This window comes from Rhinolophus hipposideros, assembly GCF_964194185.1.
Source record: "Rhinolophus hipposideros genome assembly, chromosome: 22".
NCBI classification, from domain to species: domain Eukaryota; kingdom Metazoa; phylum Chordata; class Mammalia; order Chiroptera; family Rhinolophidae; genus Rhinolophus; species Rhinolophus hipposideros.
Genome location: NC_138068.1, coordinates 25,375,317 through 25,394,649, shown reverse-complemented (window position 1 = coordinate 25,394,649; position 19,333 = coordinate 25,375,317). Strand labels below are relative to the sequence as shown.

The window sequence follows — 19,333 nt, the reverse complement described above, 5'->3', positions numbered from 1 at the left end:
CTTTAAGAAGTGACACAAACAGCATACCAACATACAGTGATTGTCCCTCAAATCTGATACATGATGATTTCTCCTAGGATAATGCAACAATGAAGGATTTACTAGCTTTTTCAAAAGAGCTGGCACTTACCGATACCCCTCCCTTCTTTTTCTCCTACCACTAATTTATTTGGTACAGGTGGGGCTGTGACAGTGTTCACCCTACTACAGTTCTTCTTATCAACTGTTTTCTGTATTTTTAAATGCAAATGTAATTTAAAGAAATGTATCATGAAAAATTTCAAACATACAAAGAAATAGAACAGTCTAGGGAATTCCTATATGCCCATTACTTAACCTTGATAATTATTCCCATTTTGCCAATGTCATTCAAATGTCACTCTTAAAGTTTACCTTTCAACTCTAGGACACTGACCCCAGGAAAAGGGTCCCTTACTTCCTGTCAACACCGTACCTAAGGAGAAATCAAGAATCCTTTGGCTCTTTTGTTCTAAACTTGCCCCTGCCTCTCAGAGGCTTATACTTTCCTGAGACTTCTCAAAAATCCATGCCTTAATTCTAGTTCTTTCCATCTTTCGTATGTTTTTTGAAAACTCATAATTTGTCTAAAAGCTCAGCGAAACAGACTATTTCTCACCAGCTCAACTATAATTTTCGAGTGCCCTGAAGTTTCCTTCTGGGGGTGAGGCTATTAAAGAATGGTCTTTTCTTGCGCGTACAAGTCTAGCCTTCCTAAAACAGCATATTCATTTCCTGGCCTGGTCCTGACCTCCCAGCCAGCCTGAACATAGAGACATTGCAGCTTCTTCACAAGTTCTTGTGATTTGCACTTCACCACTCTGGTCAGAGTTAGATCTGGAGCAGCAGGACCCCATTACTTCCATCTTCTGGAAAATGAATTGGCCAACGAGTCATGGATTTGTCAAATGTCTGCTGTCTATCTGACAAGAGTCTCAGCAGAAATTCAGACAATCAAATTTTACGAAAACATTGTATCTTGCCTACATTAAGAATTTCCCATTACATTCCCCCTTTGGGCCAGGCAGTGTGACATCACCTGTTTCTCCTTTTTATCCTCACTCAAATGTTGCCCTCTAAGGCACCTGTAACCCCAGCCACAGATTTTCAGCGGTCTGTCTCTCCTCCTCTTACTAGTTAACAGTCATCATCCTAACCACAGTGCATCATCCCAGACACAAACCCCTTTCGCATATATTACTCATTTGATTGTCAGAACAAGCAAGAGAGTGGGTCTTATTATCTTCCTCTTTATACACAAGGCTCTTACTGGAGTCTGGAGAAACATCTCATTAAGACACAAACAAGGCTTAATAGATTTGTCAGGATCTAGAGTTTACTTCAATGCTGGAGTCTGAATGATGTTTTAGAACTCCTCACACTGGTTTTCATATTTGGATCACTGAGCCCCTCCCCCATCTAATTCTCTTTTCTGTATTATATGAGCTATTCTTCAGAGTGCTGAGGATTATCTGGATTCCTTTCCTCTTCCCCTTATATGTTTCACGCAAATCCTTTTGTGCCTGGTTAACTTGCTCTGGGAAAATACCTTCTTTTCCATTCTCATGAAAAGGACTCTATTCTCGGCCAAAAGCTCACCACTCCTAGTTCTTAAACAAAATCCAGAACTTCTGGATTCTTTTCCAAAGGTTCTACCTTCAAAAGGGAGAAGTGATGGAAACACCATCTGCGCTTGTTTATTACACAAGACTCTGTGGTCCCTAAAGAAGCCGATGGTTCCAGTCAGTCTTCCGCCAATCAGCAGAAGTGAAAATCCTCACGGGAGTGGTACTTGGCAGCAGGGTCATCTCATTCAGTACACGTTCCAAGAATAGAGCACACCTGCTAACTGGAACTACTGAGTTAGCCTGAGGTCCCTGCATCCCCTTAAAGCAAGCCACTAACCAGCACCACTAGCTTTTTTCCCTTAGAGAGGGTGGTGCCTATGGTTCCTTATGACTCTGCACTTCTGAGGGGTTAGTTTACTTTCCGCATATACTTGAGCATGATGCTAACGGTATGTGTGTGTACAGGGATGAACAAGAGAGTGTTCCTGCTATCTTGAAGCTTCGAGTCTCAATGTGGACACATAGTAAGTAAAACAAAAAATTGTTTTTTTGTTTTGTTGGTAGTACCATGATGGAATATGGTTCTATGGGAGAGAAGAGCGAGGGGAGATGGATTAGTTTGGGGTTCCGGGATAGAATCTTGGAGGAAGTGACACTATGCCAAGATTTGAAGGATAAGTGTGGTATAATCACAAATATACATTTGGTCTTTGTCCTGAGTTCCTGGCACAGACCTCCTGAAAACCCCTGACATTTTCTGAACAATGACCCCCCAACCCATTTTTGAAACACAGATGCACAAAATAGCTTTATTGCAATAGCCAAAATCTAGAGAAATCCCAATGTGTTATAATAAAAACAAGTAGGGCACAGTCCAAGAAAGGGTGGACTCTGGGGTGAATGTGCCAGGATGTGACTAAACAGAACAGATGCTTAGGCTGGGTTTTGAAGGAGTAAGATATGAGAGGTCAGGGTCATTGAGTACTGGCTGCCTGGCACTAAGCAGAATGAAATGTTGGGAGTAGTAGCAAGAGACCTTGGGATTTTAACTTTTCTGTGGTAACACGAGAGAGGGCAGTTTCCTTCTGAAATCTACATTTCTGTGGAAGGAAGAGATTTCCTTGTAAATGGGTAGAACTTTCATCAAATTTCCAGCATTCCATATTGCTGGCACTGCATCATTTGGGGCAGAGGTCCTGTCACAAACTCAACTCCAATGAGCTAAGCTGGGCATACTCTGAAAAAAGGAAAGGAAGTAAGAGAATGAATTTCTGGCCCAGTGGGTGGTGTGGCCTTGGAATTAGAGATCATTGATATCCTGCATTGATTCACTGACAAGTTTCTGAAGTCTATCCATTTGGGAAAAAAGTAAAGCTATATCCAAATATTAATAGATTCCAGATGGATAAAGGAAGACCTAAACATAAAAAAAGAGATACTCATGAAGAAAACATAGGAAAAGACTGACAGATGTGCTTGGTGAAAAATACCAGAAAAGACAAACAACTGAAGACATACACATGCTAATAGTTACAAAATATAATGAGGTCCTAAATTTCAGTAAGAAAAAGGCAAATAGAAATGTGGCCACAGGACACGGACAGGTAATTCAAAATGAGAGCTATAAGAGATCAGTAAATATTACTCATAATTAAAAGAAGTCCAAATTAAAACAAGATACCAATGATACTTCCCAGATTAGCAAAGTTAAAAATAATGACAATTTCTAGGGTTGCTAAGAACTAACAGTAGTAACAAGAGAGAGAGGCAGAAATAGTAAGAGAAATTACATTCCTACTGCAGGAGTGTAAATTCATGCAACTGTCCTGAGGGGACATCTGGCAGTGTTTCCCCATTTTGATATAGCAATTATAGAATAAAAAACTATTGAGAGAATATTCACAAAAAAACGCAGACATATGCAACAAAAATTGAGGACAATTTAAGAGTAAGTCAAAAGAGGAATGGTTAAATAAAATATGGTACTCATACTATGGGAAAAGTTGTTTTAAAAAATGAGGTATATCACTGTTGGTGGGAATGCAGACTGGTGCAGCTGCTATAGAAGGCAGTGTATAAGAACAGAATTACCATATGACCCAGCAATCTCTCTCCTGGGTATATACCCAAAAAAATCTGAAAACATTTATCTGTAAAGATATATGTGTTTCAATGTTCACTGCAGCTTTATTTATGGTGACCAAGACATGGCAACAACCAAAATGTCCTTCAATAGATGAATGGATAAAGAAGTTGTGGTGTATATACACAATGGAACACTATTCTGCCATAAGAAAAGACGAACTAGGACCATTTGTGACATCCTGGATGGGTCTTGAGAGTATATGCTAAGCGAAGTCAGACACAAAAAGTTGAGAACTATATGATTTCACTGATATGTGGTATATATAACTGAAAACAACAAAAGAACAAGACAAACAAATGGAAAAACAAAAACTCATAGACACAGACAATAGTTTAGTGGTTAGCAGAGGGTAAGGGGGAGGGAGTGGTAGATGAGGGTAAAAGGATTCCAATATATGGTGATGGAAAGAGAACTGACTCTGGGTGGTGAACACACAATGTGAGATATAGATGATCTATTACAGAATTGTACACCTGAAACTATGTAATTTTACTAACAATTGTCACCCCAATAAACTTTAATTAAAAAAAAAGAGAGGTGTATTTCCACATGGGAAAAACCACAGAACACTGAGGGAAAAAAACAAGTTATAGAATAATATATAAGGAGGTAGCCCATTTTGTAAACCAAGGAATCAGAAAAACCACAACTTATATGTAGTATTTAAAAACAGAAAAAAGTATGGAGACATGAACACCAAAATATTAACAGTAGTAATTTCTAAAGAGTAGGATTAGGGAAAGTTTGAGTTTTTACTTTATTTTAATTTTGTTTGACGTTTTAGTATGAATATGAATTACTTTTAGGACGTTATAAGAATTCTTGTCTTCATGCTGATTTTCCACTTTAAAAAGTCCGAATGAAGATCTGGTATTTTTGCTTTAAAATACTTGGATTGGTTTAGCATTATTTCATCATAAATTTATATGTTGTCCCTACAATCTTTTTTCCCTTTGTATTATCTGTATTATTGTTTAATAGAAATTTAATGTGAGCCACATATGTAATTTTAAATGTTCTAGTAGTCACATTAAAAAAGTAAAAAGAAACAGGTAAAATTAATTTTAATAAGTTTTATTTAACCCAAGCTAGCCAAAACATCATTTGAACATGTGAACAATATAAAAATTGAGATATTTTACTTTCTTATTTTCTACTAAGTCATCAGAATCTAGTATTTTATACTTATAAGCATATCTCTCAATTTGAACATGAAATTTTTATTAGGAAATATTTGATCAGTATTTAGATTTCATAAAATTCATATTTGAAAAAGTAGATTCAAATATCCAGGTTGTTCTAAACATACTTAAAAGTTTTATGATAACTGAACCAAGTATCAGTTTTTAAATTATATTTAAATTAGTTAAAATTAAATAAAAAATTCAGTTTCTGAGTCACACGAGTTACATTTCAAGCGCTCACGGGCTACATGTCACTAGGGGCCAGTAAGTCTACAGTGACCTTTGAGTTTCTTGTTGTTACTACCTACTTTTTATTTCCATGTAATTTTTCATCACGTAAAACAGATTTGAATCTTTTAAATTTTATCTGTTTCTTTGGTTATGTACTGTATTCCACTGGTCAATCTGGTTTTGTGCCAGTGCCACACTGGTCACTGTTGCTCAACAAAACACTCATTATCCAGGAGGGCTAGTGGATTATCTTCCCACTTTCCCAGTTTTTTCTTGGTCATTATTTCTTGATCGAGATGTGTTGAAATTTTGAATAATTTTATTAATCAAAATAGCGAAAACATAGGTAAATTGCATTTTCGTTGGTGAAATACAGAAATATAATTGATTTTCCCCTTAGTAATACTGAATGTACTCTTTTATTAGAATTCTTATCTCTCTTTGAGATTGGAGGGATATACCAGTTGCTTCTCGGTAGAGATTTCATCATCTAGAAACTAATTAAAGGCTATGCAGGATGCTGGGTCTCTTACATTCTGGTGAAAAAAATGTATTAGCAACCAAAGTAAAAAAAAAAAACGAGAAACAAAACACAAAACACTATAGGTGAGCTTTATATTGAAAGGATAACTTGGTAATTTGACAACTCTCTTTCTCTTTCTCAACCTCATCAATTTATAGCAAGTGGAAGTAGGCCCATCAGGATGTGGATGATTCTTGACACGACGCCATCTACTCCCCAGCATTACTTAGGAAGTGATTTCTTCTTTCATGGTAGAAAGAGGAGATCTGATAACTTTCTATGAGAAATAAATAATTGTATGGGTTTCATGCCAGCATCTGCCCTTACTGATAAGAGCTGCAAAAGATGTATGCCTCTGAACAACACAGAACTGATTTTTTAATACTGCCCTCGTGTCCAGCAACTTTGTTGAATTCACCTATTAATTCTAACACTTTACCTCTGGATTCTTTTACATTTCTGTCAATAAACTCATGTTGTAAGTAATGATGATTTTTCCCCCAGTTCTTATGTGTTTTATTTTTCTTATCTTACTACGTTGGCTAGAACCTCTATCACAATGTGGAATGAAATTAAATGACAATGGCATCATTGTCTTGTTCCCAAACTCAAAGAGATAGCTTCAAACATTTTACCATTAAAAATGTGGTTTGCTGTTGGCTTGTATATATTGTTCCTTTATCAGATTTTAAGAAGTTTCTTTGTAGTTTCCAGTCAAGATGGAGGAGCAGGTGAACGCTGTGCTTGCCTTCTCTCACAACCACATCAAAATGACTACAGAACAACCATCGCTGAGAATCACCTGAAGTCTAGCTGAATAGAAGTCCTACAACTAAGGATATACAGAAGATGCCATGTTGAGACTGGTAGGAAGGGTAGAGACGCAGAACAGGCTAATCCTACACCCACACGTGGTAGTTAAAAATAGAGAGGGTTATCTCGGATTTGGAGGAGCGAGGGGTCTCAGACCAGAGTGCCAATGCCTGGAAGAGAAGTCCCCACAACTTCAGGCTGTGAAAACCAGTGGAGATTGTGGCTGAGTGAGATGGTGGGCTGCTAGAGTCCCAGAGTTCCTCTTGAAGGGCCTGTGCACGGACTCACTCGCTGACAGACTCCCTTGCTCTGAGCTCCAATGCTGCAGCAGCTTTTTCCCAGACAGAAGTGCTGGCAGAATCCATTGTTTCTTTGTTGAGCACCCCCCACTTCCAGTGTGCAGACACAGGCAGCTGCCATATAAGTCTTCATCAAACTGGCTAACACTGTTCTCCCCGCCCTGGTGATTCCCTGAGACCCTGCCCCTGCTCAACTTATGGACACACCCAAGCCACTTATCATGGCTTTTCCATACAAATGGCCTGTCTTCGTTTATGCTTCGGCCTTTCCTAAAATCCCTCAAAGGTTCACAAATCCCAAACAAGCTGCATCTGGCCTTGGCATGCCCTGTACCTCTTACTAAGCAGTCCCAAGCCTGGCACTAGAGGCAACTGGCCTTGGTTCATAGCTTAGCTTCTCCCAGGCACCTCCAAGCCCAGCACAGATGGCAACCATCTGCATATTCCTCTGTAGCTCATACCAAGTGGCCTTGGGCAGAGTACAAGCAGCAGTTGACTTTGGCCTACAACTGAGCCCCTCCTAAGAAGCCCCAGAACCAACACACCTAGTGGCCACCTACAGACCACACCAGAGCATGACCCAACCACCTCCACAAATGACACACTCAAGGGCAGACTCAGCAGAAACAGAGCCTCGCTAAAGTGAGTCCTGCTCTCTAGGGTCAACCACTGCACAACAGCTCCTCCACTGTAGTCACAGCCAGTCCTCAAAACCAATCAGCCTGAGGGTTAATCCTTCTCACTGATGTGCCAACAGCAACCAAGGCTTAACTACAACAGGAGGACACACACAACCCACACAAGGGACACACCAGGAACACCCAGTGCAGGTGAACAGGGGAGACTGCACCACTGGGCCCCACAGGATACCTACTACATAAGACCACTCTGAAACTGGGAGACATAGTATCCCTACCTAATACACAGAAACAAACACAGGGAGGCAGCCAAAATGGGGAAACAAACATGTCTCAAATGAAAGAACAGAACAAAGCTCCAGAAAAAAGAACTAAACAAAATCAAGACAATCTACCAGATACAGAATTCAAAACACTGGTTGTAAGAATGCTCAATGATCTCAGTGAGAACTTCAACAAAAAGATAGGAAACATAAAAATAGAGATAGAAAACATAAAAGAGAACCCTTCAGAAATGAAGAATACAATTACTGAAATAAAGAATACATTAGAGGCAAGCAACAGTAGATTAGATGAAGCAGAGAATCAAATCAGTGATTTGAAAGATATGGTAGCAGAAAACACCCAATCAGAATGGCAAAAAGGAAAAAGAATCCAAAAAATGAGGATCGTTTAAGGGGCCTCTGGGACAACATCAAGCATAACAACATTCACATCACAGGGGAACCAGAAGGCGAAGAGAGAGAGATCAGGAATTGAAAACCTATTTGAAGAAATAACGATGGAAAACTACTCTAACCTGGCAAAGGAAATAGACATACTAGCCCAGAAAGTGCAGAGAGTCCCAAACAAGATGAATCCAAAGAGGCCCACACCACGACACATCATAATTAAAATGCCAAAGGTTAAATACAGAGACTCTCAAGAGCAGCAAGAGAAAAGCAGTTAGTTACCTATAAGGGAGCTCCCATAAGACTGTCAGCTGATTTCTCAACAGAAACTTTGCAGGCCAGAAGGGACTTACAGGAAATATTCAAAGTGATGAAAAGCAAGGACCTACAACTAAGATTACTCTACCCAGCAAAGCTATCATTTAGAACTGAAGGACAGATAAAGAGCTTCCCAGACAAGAAAAAGCTAACAGAGTTCATCATCACCAAACCAGTATTACAAGCAATGTTAATGGGACTTTTTTAAGAAGAAGAAAAAATCACAAATATGAATAAAATGGCAATAACGAGTATCTCTCAACAATTACTTTAAATGGATTAAATGCTTCCATCAAAAGACATCAGATGGCTGAATGGATAAGAAAACAAGACCTTTACATATGCTGCCTACAAGAGACTCACTTCAGATGGAAAGACACATACAGACTGAAACTAAAGGGATGGAAAAAGGTATTTCATGAAACTGGAAAAAAAAAAAGCTGGGACAGCAATGCTTATACCAGACAAGATAGACTTTAAAACAAAGGCTACAACAAGAGACGAAAAAAAAGGACTCAATAATTCTACTTCTGGGTATTTATACAAAGAAACCCAAAACACTACTTCAAAGAGATATGTGCATACATATGTTCATTGCTTCATTATGTATAATAGCCAAGATATGGAGGCAGCCTGGGTGTGTATCAGTGGATGAATGGATGAAGAATATGTGGCACATATATATAATGGAATATTACTCAGCCATAAAACAGAACGAAATCTTACCATTTGTGACAACATGGATGGACCTAGCAGGTGTCATGCTAAGTGAAATAAGTCTGACAAAGACAAATACCATATGATTTCACTTATTTTTGGAATCTAAAACCAAAGAACAAACAACAGAAATGGACTCATAGATACAGAGAACAAACTGATGGTTGCCAGAGGGGAGGGGAGTTGGGGGCTGGGTGAAAAAGGTAAAGGGATTAAGAAATACAAACTGGGATTTGCAAAATAGTCATGGGGATGTAAAGTACAGCATAGGGAATATAGTCAATAATACTGTAATAGCTATGTATGGAGCCAGAGGGTACTAGGCTTATCAGAGAAATAACTTTGTAAGTTATACAGATGTCTAATCACTCTATTGTATACTTGAAACTAATATAACTGTATGTCAACTGAAATTGAAAAATAAAAAAATTATTTAAAAAATGATATACCCCACTCCCCCCAAAAATAAAGAAGTTTCTTTTTATTCCTAGTTTCCTAAGATTTTTAAATAAATAATATTAAATCGTATCAAGTGCTTCCTCCCATTATTATTCCCCTCTTTTATACAATTAATGTGATTACACTGATTGATTTTCTGATGCTAAGTGAACCTTGCAATTCCTGGAATACACCCAACTGGGTCAAGATATAGTAGTCTTTTTATATTATTAGTAGATTTTTGCTTCTTCCTTCATGAGTGAGACCAGCTTACATTCATTTCTCATAATATTCTTGTCAGGTTGTGCTAAATTCATAAAATGAATTGAGGAGTATTCCCTCTTTCTCTGTTTTGTAGAAGACTTGGTTAATATTGTTTCTTCCTTAAAAGGGTATCAGTTACCAATGAAGTTACCTGGGCCTTGAGTTATCTTTGTGAGAAAATTTTAAATTAGGTATTATAGTAAAAATATGTATAGGACCATTCAGATGTCCTATTTCTTCTGTGTCAGTTTTGGTAAGTTGTATATACTTTTTATTTATTTGTTCCATTCCATCTGTTCCATCTTCAAATTTATTTCCATAAATTTATTCAGAAAGTATTCTTCTGGAGGAAAAAAATGTCTGCAGGATTTGGAGTAATGCTCTCGTTTTTATTTCTTCTCTTTTTCTCTTGGTCAATCTTGCCAGGAGTTTATCAACATTATGCTGATTCTTTTCAAAAATCCAACTTGTGGTTCTTTCAATTCTCTCTATCGTACTTCTTCCCCCATATCATTAATTTTGCTCTATTTATATTCCGTCTTTCTTTAGGTTTAATTAGCAGTTCTTTTTCTGATTTACTGAAAAAGGTGTTTTTTTCTTTTCCAACACATGCTTTTATAAAGCAGTGATTCTCAACCTTAGCTGCACTTGGAATTAGCTGAGGAGCTTTCAAATGCTTGAGTCCCATCCCTAGAGATTCTGATATAACTGGTCTGGGATGTGGCTTAGGCATCCAAAGTTCCCAAGTACTTCTACTGTGCAGCTAAGAGAGAATCACAGGTTTAACGCTATACCCTCCAAGTACAACTTGAACAGCATCCTATAAGCTCTTAATACTTCATTATCCAGTTCAAATTATTTTAAATTTTCCGTTGTGATTTAATTTATATAAATTTTTAATATGAGCAAGTGCAATAAAGGGTTTTAGAAGTAGTAAACAGTGAACTTTGGGGAAGAGGAAGGGGGTTGTTGGAAATACAGGGGAGCGTCTAAGTACTGGTAATATTACATCTCTTGTTCTGGAGAGTAGTTACGTGAGTATGCTCAATTTGTGATAATTCATTGAGCTAGACACTTATAATTTGTAACTGTTTCTATAATTTTATGTTATACTTCAATATAATTTTTCAGAGAGAAAATGGATTCCATATAAGGACAGGGAACTATAATGGCATTAGCCGTTTCAATACTATACTGGAAGCTAGAAGAAATAGCATAATGCCTCAAATTCTAATGGAAAATGATTTCCAACTTAGAATTCTGTTTCAATCTTTGAATCAGATGCGAGGGTAAAATTAAGACTTTTCCAGACAGGGAAGTTCACAGAAAGTTACCTTCCCTGTACCTTTTCTCAGAAACCTACCGGAGAATGTGTTCCAATAAAAGCAGGGAATAAATAGGGTGATAAATACATTAAGATCTGGGCAACAGATATCAGTGTAAGAGAAGGCAAACTCCCAAGACGACAGTTGTGCAGCAGGTCTCAAGAATTGGCGTACTTGGGAGCAGCAGGCTGGAGGATTCTAAGGCAGACATCTCCAAGCGAAACTAAAACCAAGGGACTACCTGCTTGTCTGACCAATCTGAGAGATTTTTCAGCACTGTCAAGAGTACAGGATGAATCAGGGGTAGCTACATAGAAAACCAAACAATTGAAAAAACCCCAAACATGGCAAATACTACATTTAGGATAAGCAAAGAGTGATTCCCCCATCCAAAAAATGGGGAAGTATAATCATAGTTCAGTTCAGCTGTGAATAGTTTTATGGTCACAATAACATAAATGGGGGACTGATTTAGCCAAGCATTGTGATAGAACTATATTAAATGAGTGGGAGGAAGGGAATTTTATATGTGTTTGTTGTGTGAGGGAGTTAACGTGAGATAATAAATCCTCATCTTCTATAGTAGGACATCAAAAGATAACTGAATGAAAAAATCATGGAGGAGTGTAAGCATGGAGAAGTAAAACACAGCTAAAACAATTTAATTTGGGAGAAGTGAGGTGTGAGAAGGTGGGGGCCAGGATGCTGCTTTCTCTTATAAGCACTATAGCACCAGTCTTTTCCAATTACATGTATATAGTATTTTCAAAAAATAAAATTAAACTAAAAAAAGAAACCAACCCTGTAATAATAAAAGAATCCTAGGGGCCTAACAAGTCATTTTAGCTTTAAAACTCTGGATAATCACTTGAATCATCTCTTGATCAAGAGGAAGCATACACATAGCACATGCCTGTAATCATTATTAATTATTGTTTCAACCCCAAATTCTCACCATATGAATGGCCAAATTATCTATATTTTAGTATAGGTACATGAAAAGCTGCCTCAAAAAGCCAGAACACACAAAGCAAATTGTTTTCATTTTATCAGATTAGACTGAATTCACACTATTGTTACTGACATGTAACTTTTCAGGAACGTAAATATAATAAGTTTGATCTGTTGTGCAAACACACGGTTATTCACATTATCTTTTATGAGCTGATAATTAATGGAATTAAGTGCCTGAATTAAAGAACAGATATAGTTTGTATAAGTGAAATTACCTGAAGAAAGTCACGAAGAACTGTACCAGATCCATAAAATTGCTGTGCTGGGAGAAGGCAATCTGTGACAGAAAAACAAGCAGTGTGATTAGGTGGGTTACAAAATAGCAGCACCATTACCTCAGCCTTCTCGGTTCAAGAGTTAAACGGAAAGACATACTTTAAATTTTAAAGAAGAGATTAACGAAATTTTTTTCACTTGAGAAAAAGTGCCTCATCCCTTTAGTTTCTTTTATTGCTTAACTGCCAACCAAAAAGTAATATAGCAGGTCCTCAAATAATGTTGTTCTACTCAACAGCCTTTCCTTATATAACACTGATGAGATGCCCCGGGGAACTGAACTTGTTTATATCAATTAGCCTGTGGTAAAATTAGTTTTGTTATACATTGTTGTGCTTAAAGTCACAGAATCCATCAATGATGTTCAGTGAGGACTTCCTGTATTCCGAGGCTTCAACAACCACCGCCTGTGCCCCTCTGCTCAGGACATCGTATCTAAGTTCTTACAGTCTGACCGGGAAGACCTCTCAGACTGCTCTGTGAAAACCGAATGACAGGAACATAGTTTGCTTGTTACCTCCTTCTGCCTTCCTCCAGACAAAAACACTCTCCTGGTTAGCTTCAAATTCCGATTCTTGGCCTACCTGGTGGTAGGCGGCCTCCTGTTGTGCCCTTCATTACATCAACATGTGTGGGCTCAGTGGGAACTCACTTTAAGACACTGTCCTTTTGTTTAACCGCATCTCAATTATACTACATTGAACATCACTTGATATTCAATATAACATCAGTTGGGACTTAAATAACTTCATCATACAGGTAAAAATCTTTATACCAAGAATATAAAAAAGCTCTCGTGTAGTTCATCAAATCTATGATGCCACTGACTAAAAGAGACATTATGTTGTGCACTATTCAGAAAAACACTGCCCCCCCAAAATGAAAATGAAACTGACAGTCAATTAAACTATGATAAATGCTTTTAAAAACATGGACTGTAAGATGCATCTTGATAGTAAAGCTATTAGAATACGAAAAAAATGTGCACATCAGGATTTATTACTAAGTGTGACAATTGTGTCCTTATCATTACCTATGATACATGTATAGTGTTTCCCCGAAAATAAGACCTAGCCGGACAATCAGCTCTAATGTGTCTTTTGGAGCAAAAATTAATATAAGACCAGGTGTTATTTTACTATAAAACTGGGTATGGTATATACGATGATATGATATAATACCGGGTCTTATTTTACCGTAAGACCGGGTCTTATATTAATTTTGCTCCAAAAGACGCATTAGAGTTGATTGTCTGGCTAGGTCTTATTTTCGGGGAAACAGGGTTTGTAGTCCTACCAAGATGTTATGATGTATTCCCTGCTTTTTGTAAAGGAAACACAAGCCCTCCTTGGAAAGAATGGTACTACAGATGAAACAATTACTGAATAAAGTGGTAACTTCCAGTACAGACAATAAGTATGACAAGAATCAGAGAAGTAAATGATTAGCATTTCTTTCCCTAATCCCACCCAAACCCCTCTCTGTTAGTTAGGCAGCTACTCCCACGCTATGGCAATGCAAGGAAAGTGCTTTGCTCACACTCCGCACAGTAACAATTCCATGCTGTGCGCTCTTTCCAGCCAGACTCAGAGGCAGAGAGATTTCCACTGTCTGCTTTTTGATGGTCTTATTTTCTTTCTGACATTCCATAAAGTACCAATACTATCTATTCAGGCCACAGAATATTATGGGGCACAGAATCAGAAGATTTTGTGTCCTTCCGTTAGCCATCATTTATAATCAGAAATACAAAGATAACAGATTTCGTATCATAGATAAGACAACCAACATTCTTTGCTTTTCCTTCACTGATTACAGTCACCAGTCCCAAATAAGGAGGCTCCTTGAGAATATGGCTACAGTCCTCCCATAAAAGCCTTTTTAATTAGACAGAAGGACAATTATATAAACAAAGTGATTTAATCTTGAGGAATGAAGATTCCATGTTACAACACATAAAGAAGGAGAAGGAAACAGATTCTAGTCAATTCAATTGTTTACAGAATTTAATCTTTTAAAACATTAGTATGTCCTCAGTGTTTAGACTTAAAGAAATCTGTGAGACATTTTTACTCATTGTGGGTGCCAGAAAGTTTGGATGCCAATGGCCCTTCTGAAGACCTACCAGGTGTCTACATGCCCTGTGCCATGCAATACTCCCCAGCGTTGGGATCCCGACTATCAGCATGTTTTTTCCTTGGTAAAACAGGGCCGCACCACATTCATGTCCAATTTAAAATCGTAACAAACCTATATAAACTGGCTGCCAGTGTGGCCGTGCCCAAGTCTCACATTATTCTAAACGGGGTCCTCTTTTGTTACATGTGTATCATCTAAGTCTCTATAGTTACAAGGTTTCCTAGGAAGTAAAAGTCAAAACATAAAAATGTTTATGAATGGACTGACCACTTCGAAACGTTTAACCCTGTTTAATACCCTATCCACGTGTCAGTCTTTGTTGATTATTGTTTAATTGATAGGGTGCTCAACTTATTGTCCAAACTAAGAATTGCTGAGAGCCAAGGGGAGTGCTAATAAAAATTACACTGGGACAACAAGCATACACTGGGCAATCCCTACTCACAGACTGTCAGACAAAGTAACCCAACTGTAAAATCAATTTTGGAAAAGACGTTGATTCTAGTGAAGGAGCTGTTGGAGAACTGAACACACAAAACCCCTGACAAATGAACACTTGGCAGGATTATAAACTGAAGAGGAATGAAGGATAAAGACATAATCCTTCAAGATACTCTTAATAGGATTAAGAGAGGATCTTGGGAAAACTGATGAGGCCCCTGACTTTTTTTAATTAAAGTTTATTGGGATGACCATGGTTAGTAAAGTTACATAGGTTTCAAGTATACAATTCTGTAATACATCATCTATATATCACGTTGTGTGTTCCCCACCCAGAGTCAGTTCTCCTTGCTATCATCAAGACAAATAATAACTGTGAAGAAAAAGGAACCCTCATACACTGTTGGTGGAATTGCAGACTGGTACAGCGGCTACGGAGGGCAATGTGGAAGTTCCCCTGACTACTGTTTTTAAATCATGCTGCAAAGTCAAATCTGAAGTGAAGGACGCCATGTATGCTCTGATTTCCAAGCACCACTGTACAACTGAAGCAAGACCTCTATCTTATTATCTTACTCGATTTTTCTTCAGCCTTCATATGTACATTTATTTATGGCCTTTTTCTTCCACTAGAAAATAAGATCCGTGAGGACAGGGGCTGACTGTTTCTAGTGCTTAAAGTGGTGATTGGCATGTAAGAGGTGCTTAATAAATATTTGCTGGATAAATGAATATGATGGTTGGAAAAATAATGACTTCACTTCCCCCTGTAGCTCAGTAAGACCTGATTGATTTTTCTTTCTTCTAAGAATTGGCTCGCAGTTGCAACCGTAATTGAAATTTTATTAACTGTAAAATTAAAATAAACATTTTTCATACTTTTGAGTTTCATTTTTCAAGATAATATCCCAATCAGACCCACTCTTTCATGATTTATTATGAACCAATTGAAATATGTTTTTGGACTTTGCTTATACTAAATAAGGGTTTCTATAATAAAATCTACTAATACAAAGAAGAAAATCTCATTACAATTTATAAATAAAACTCCCAATGTCATCCTTCTCCCTTTCCAAACAGTAGGTATCACTCTTCACACTCCAGGAAATCTAGAATGTATGTCCCCTTACATTTCCACAACCTGCTGCCCACTCAACTTTCCGCAAGCAGTATGTTTGATGAAGGTGTATTTGCCTGGGAGTGGGAGTGGGTGGGAGGGAGGGGCTCTGGGTTTGTTAGACTCTAAAAAACAAAACTCAGAAGCCCAGCTAGCCCCAGGATTTGGGATAGGATATTGTGGACCTGACCTTCCTCGTTTTGTATTTTCAGGTGGCTGTACTACTCTACTTGATCTTCCTGTCAGCAGTGTCCTCTCTGCCCTTCGTGGCCAGCACAAATTCTCCCTTCCTCATTTAGCCGCCCCTCCGTCCACTGGGAATTAGCTTTCTCTTCTCTACACTCTCTCAACACTCGATCCACTTCCTTTCATACCACGGGATAATCATATTCTACCGTATACTGTGGCTGTGTATAGGTTCCTGTATTCTGTCTACAAGGATATCAATATCTGACTTTTTAATTGTTGCTGTAGGAGAAAGAATGAAAAGGTAACTCCTTACCTCCCTCCCACACAAGAGCAGATACACCTTTGTATTCCAAGAACTAGACCATGGGTCTCAAGCTCTGGAGTGACTTCAAAAAAGTTGGAATCCTGGGCCCTATTCCTACTCCTGTAGTGTTAAGCTTCTCAGGTGATTCTGATGCTGGTGTCTAGAGGTCACGATTTAGGAAACTCTGAAATAAGGAATTATTTTTAAAAATCTCCCTCACTCCTTCCCCTGAAAAATTTCTTTAGCATTTCAGGAACTGCACTGAGAAAAACTGTCATTTTTACTTGGAAGGTTTGGCCTCCAAAGAAATTAACCTGGATCTTCCCCAGGATGGGAGTCAGAGGAAGAGTGAAGGTAGAGAAAGAGAGGATAGTGCTTTGAAACAAAGAGAGAGGCCTGGCTCAAACCTTGAGACTTGGATGGAAGAAATGGAGAGGATGCTTTAGTTTTGAAAGTGCTGATTCAAATATATGGTGATGGAAGAAGAACTGACCCTGGGTGGTGAACACACAATGGGATTTATAGATGATGTAATACAGAATTGTACACCTGAAATCTACGTTACTTTACTAACAACTGTCACCCCAATAAACTTTAATTTAAAAAAAAGAAAAAAGAAAAAAGTGTTGAGGAATACGGGGTGACTGCATGGAAGGCCCGTGGGGGGGGGGCGCTCTGGAGCCTCAGTGATTATTCTGCACCCAAGTCTGTCACACATGGGAGTGAGTACAGCTGCCTTCAAACAAACCCGACGGCCATGGGCCAGGGAACCGGGAGCAGCAGTCAGTGAATGCAGATGGGATGGGAGGCCCTTGCCAGATCTCTGGTCTTAGTTAAGCCGGGAGGTTTCTGCATGTCCCTGAGAGAAGGGGATGGAGCTCTGTGAAAACAGGCTGAAAATGAATTTCTCATTAACTATGGTTGGTGGGTAGAGCCTGAGCCCAAGTGTACTCTAAAAATAAGAAAAAATAAGACATTTCTTATATTAAACTACCATAGAACAAATTCTTTTTTTAACATTTGAATTGTGCAGCTACTATGTGCAATCCACAAAGTAGGTACTCAAAAAGTTAAGTGAATGAATGGATGAACGAATACTGAACGAGTAGGGCAAGATCACTGTTTAATAATATAGGTTTGGAAAGAGAGAAGGAAGGACCTTCACTTTGCGTTTCTCTTCTCCACCAAGACCGATCTTCACTGTTATGAGCATGTGAGACAGAGTGAGAATGGGAAAGGAGAGTTGGCCACCCTGTGAGGTGAAGCTTTCTGGCTCCGAGGCAGCACCCATCAGGCTCTGAGAAAACCCACGATCTGTGTGTGCCTGGCAGAACCTCTGTGGGCTGCTCCCATGGCCCCCTGAGGTCAGCAGCTCCACCCAGGTGGGAAGCCCATCGAGACTCCGGCCCCTTTGCTCCTCGACTTTCCCAGAGAAGCCAGGCTCTGCACACGCTCACGATCTCACATCAGGACCAGAAAAGGCCTATGTGGCCCACGGCTGCCATCTGGGCTCCTGGCTTTACCATGCCAATCTTGCCATGTAGTTCTGGACACTGCAAGGCTGGAAGCCAGAAGAGGAGTGATTCCTCCCATAAGAATTTAGGCCAAGGACAGAAGATTCTGTGATCACTGGCTGAGTTCTGCTGTGACATAAAATAACTCCCTTTAAAACAAAACAAAACAAACAAAAAACCTCAAAGTTCTACATGAACTCTGTGCGGAGACCACAAGTCCCGAACTGGATCCTGGTGCCCATCACCTGGCCTCACCCACCACCCACCTCGTGCTGGTTTGTGCTGGCACAGAACTATACACCCAAGCTCTGGTCAGAGCCGCAAGGCCGGTGAATGCCACCAAGCCGCTCATTCCTCACATGCAAGCTAACACTCACCATCTGTCCACTCCCAACCTCCCCCCTCAATACTGCTCTGTGCTTTCTTCCCCGAATTTCCTTCCAGCCATTCCTTTTCACTGCTGTCCAGAATTCCTACTCCGTTTTATCATGTTCATTAATAATTTAAAAAAACATTAAGAGCTACATACACTTGGCTGAATATCAACAAGTACCAAAGGACTAATCATGCAAAGCAATGGTTCTCCCCTCCTCTCCTAAGGCTTCTCTCCAGAGGCCCCACCTCCACCCCCTTTAATTAGGATTCTTTTCAGTTCTTCTGGGGGTTACCTTTGTGGGGTTTTTTTGTTTTGTTTTGTTTTTAGCACTAGTTTTTAAAAAAATTTCTGATTTCTCGATTTAGCCATTTTCGGCATCACTCACTGGCTTCCCACTACAATGGAAAGTGTCACCCGCTCTCCCCTCTTCCAGTATACTTCTATCTCTGTTCAGTGCCTGTGGTAGTTTCTGTGTCGTTATCCTGAGGGTGATGGTGACAGAAAGATGCCAACAGTGAGGAAATGAAGAGAATAGCCTTGGTTACAGGGAGAGGATGTGCCTGTCTCCCACGACAGTCGCAGGAGCAGGTGACAATGCAGCCATGGCTCACTGGACAGTAGCTTCCCAGGTCTCACAGCCGATGGGGAGAAGTCCGCAGGCCTCTGACACACCCCTGCGTGGGGGTGAGCTTAGCAGCTCCATGGTAGCTGCCTTTGCCATTCTTATCAGGATGAGGTGTTTTGCCCCTGATCCTTGATTGTTTTAGAGACTGCCCAACAGTGGTCAACAACTGGTAAAACCCTAGTACA

General features: G+C 39.2%; 1 protein-coding gene across 2 annotated transcripts in view; it reads right to left on the bottom strand.

The window, feature by feature from the left end:
• The window catches only part of ATRN (attractin), a 143,445-nt gene that overhangs the window by 19,971 nt on the left and 104,141 nt on the right, over positions 1-19,333 (bottom strand). The window contains exons 25-26 of one of the 2 annotated variants that reach the window (XM_081034074.1): positions 12,383-12,444; positions 4,798-5,947 (exon numbers count right to left, since the gene is read on the bottom strand). In XM_081034074.1, coding sequence (XP_080890200.1) covers positions 5,917-5,947; positions 12,383-12,444 — 93 coding nt within the window. In that variant the 3' untranslated portion in view covers positions 4,798-5,916. Of the gene's footprint in view, positions 1-4,797; positions 5,948-12,382; positions 12,445-19,333 lie in introns of those variants that run through there. The other variant, XM_081034073.1, reaches the window with a different exon arrangement.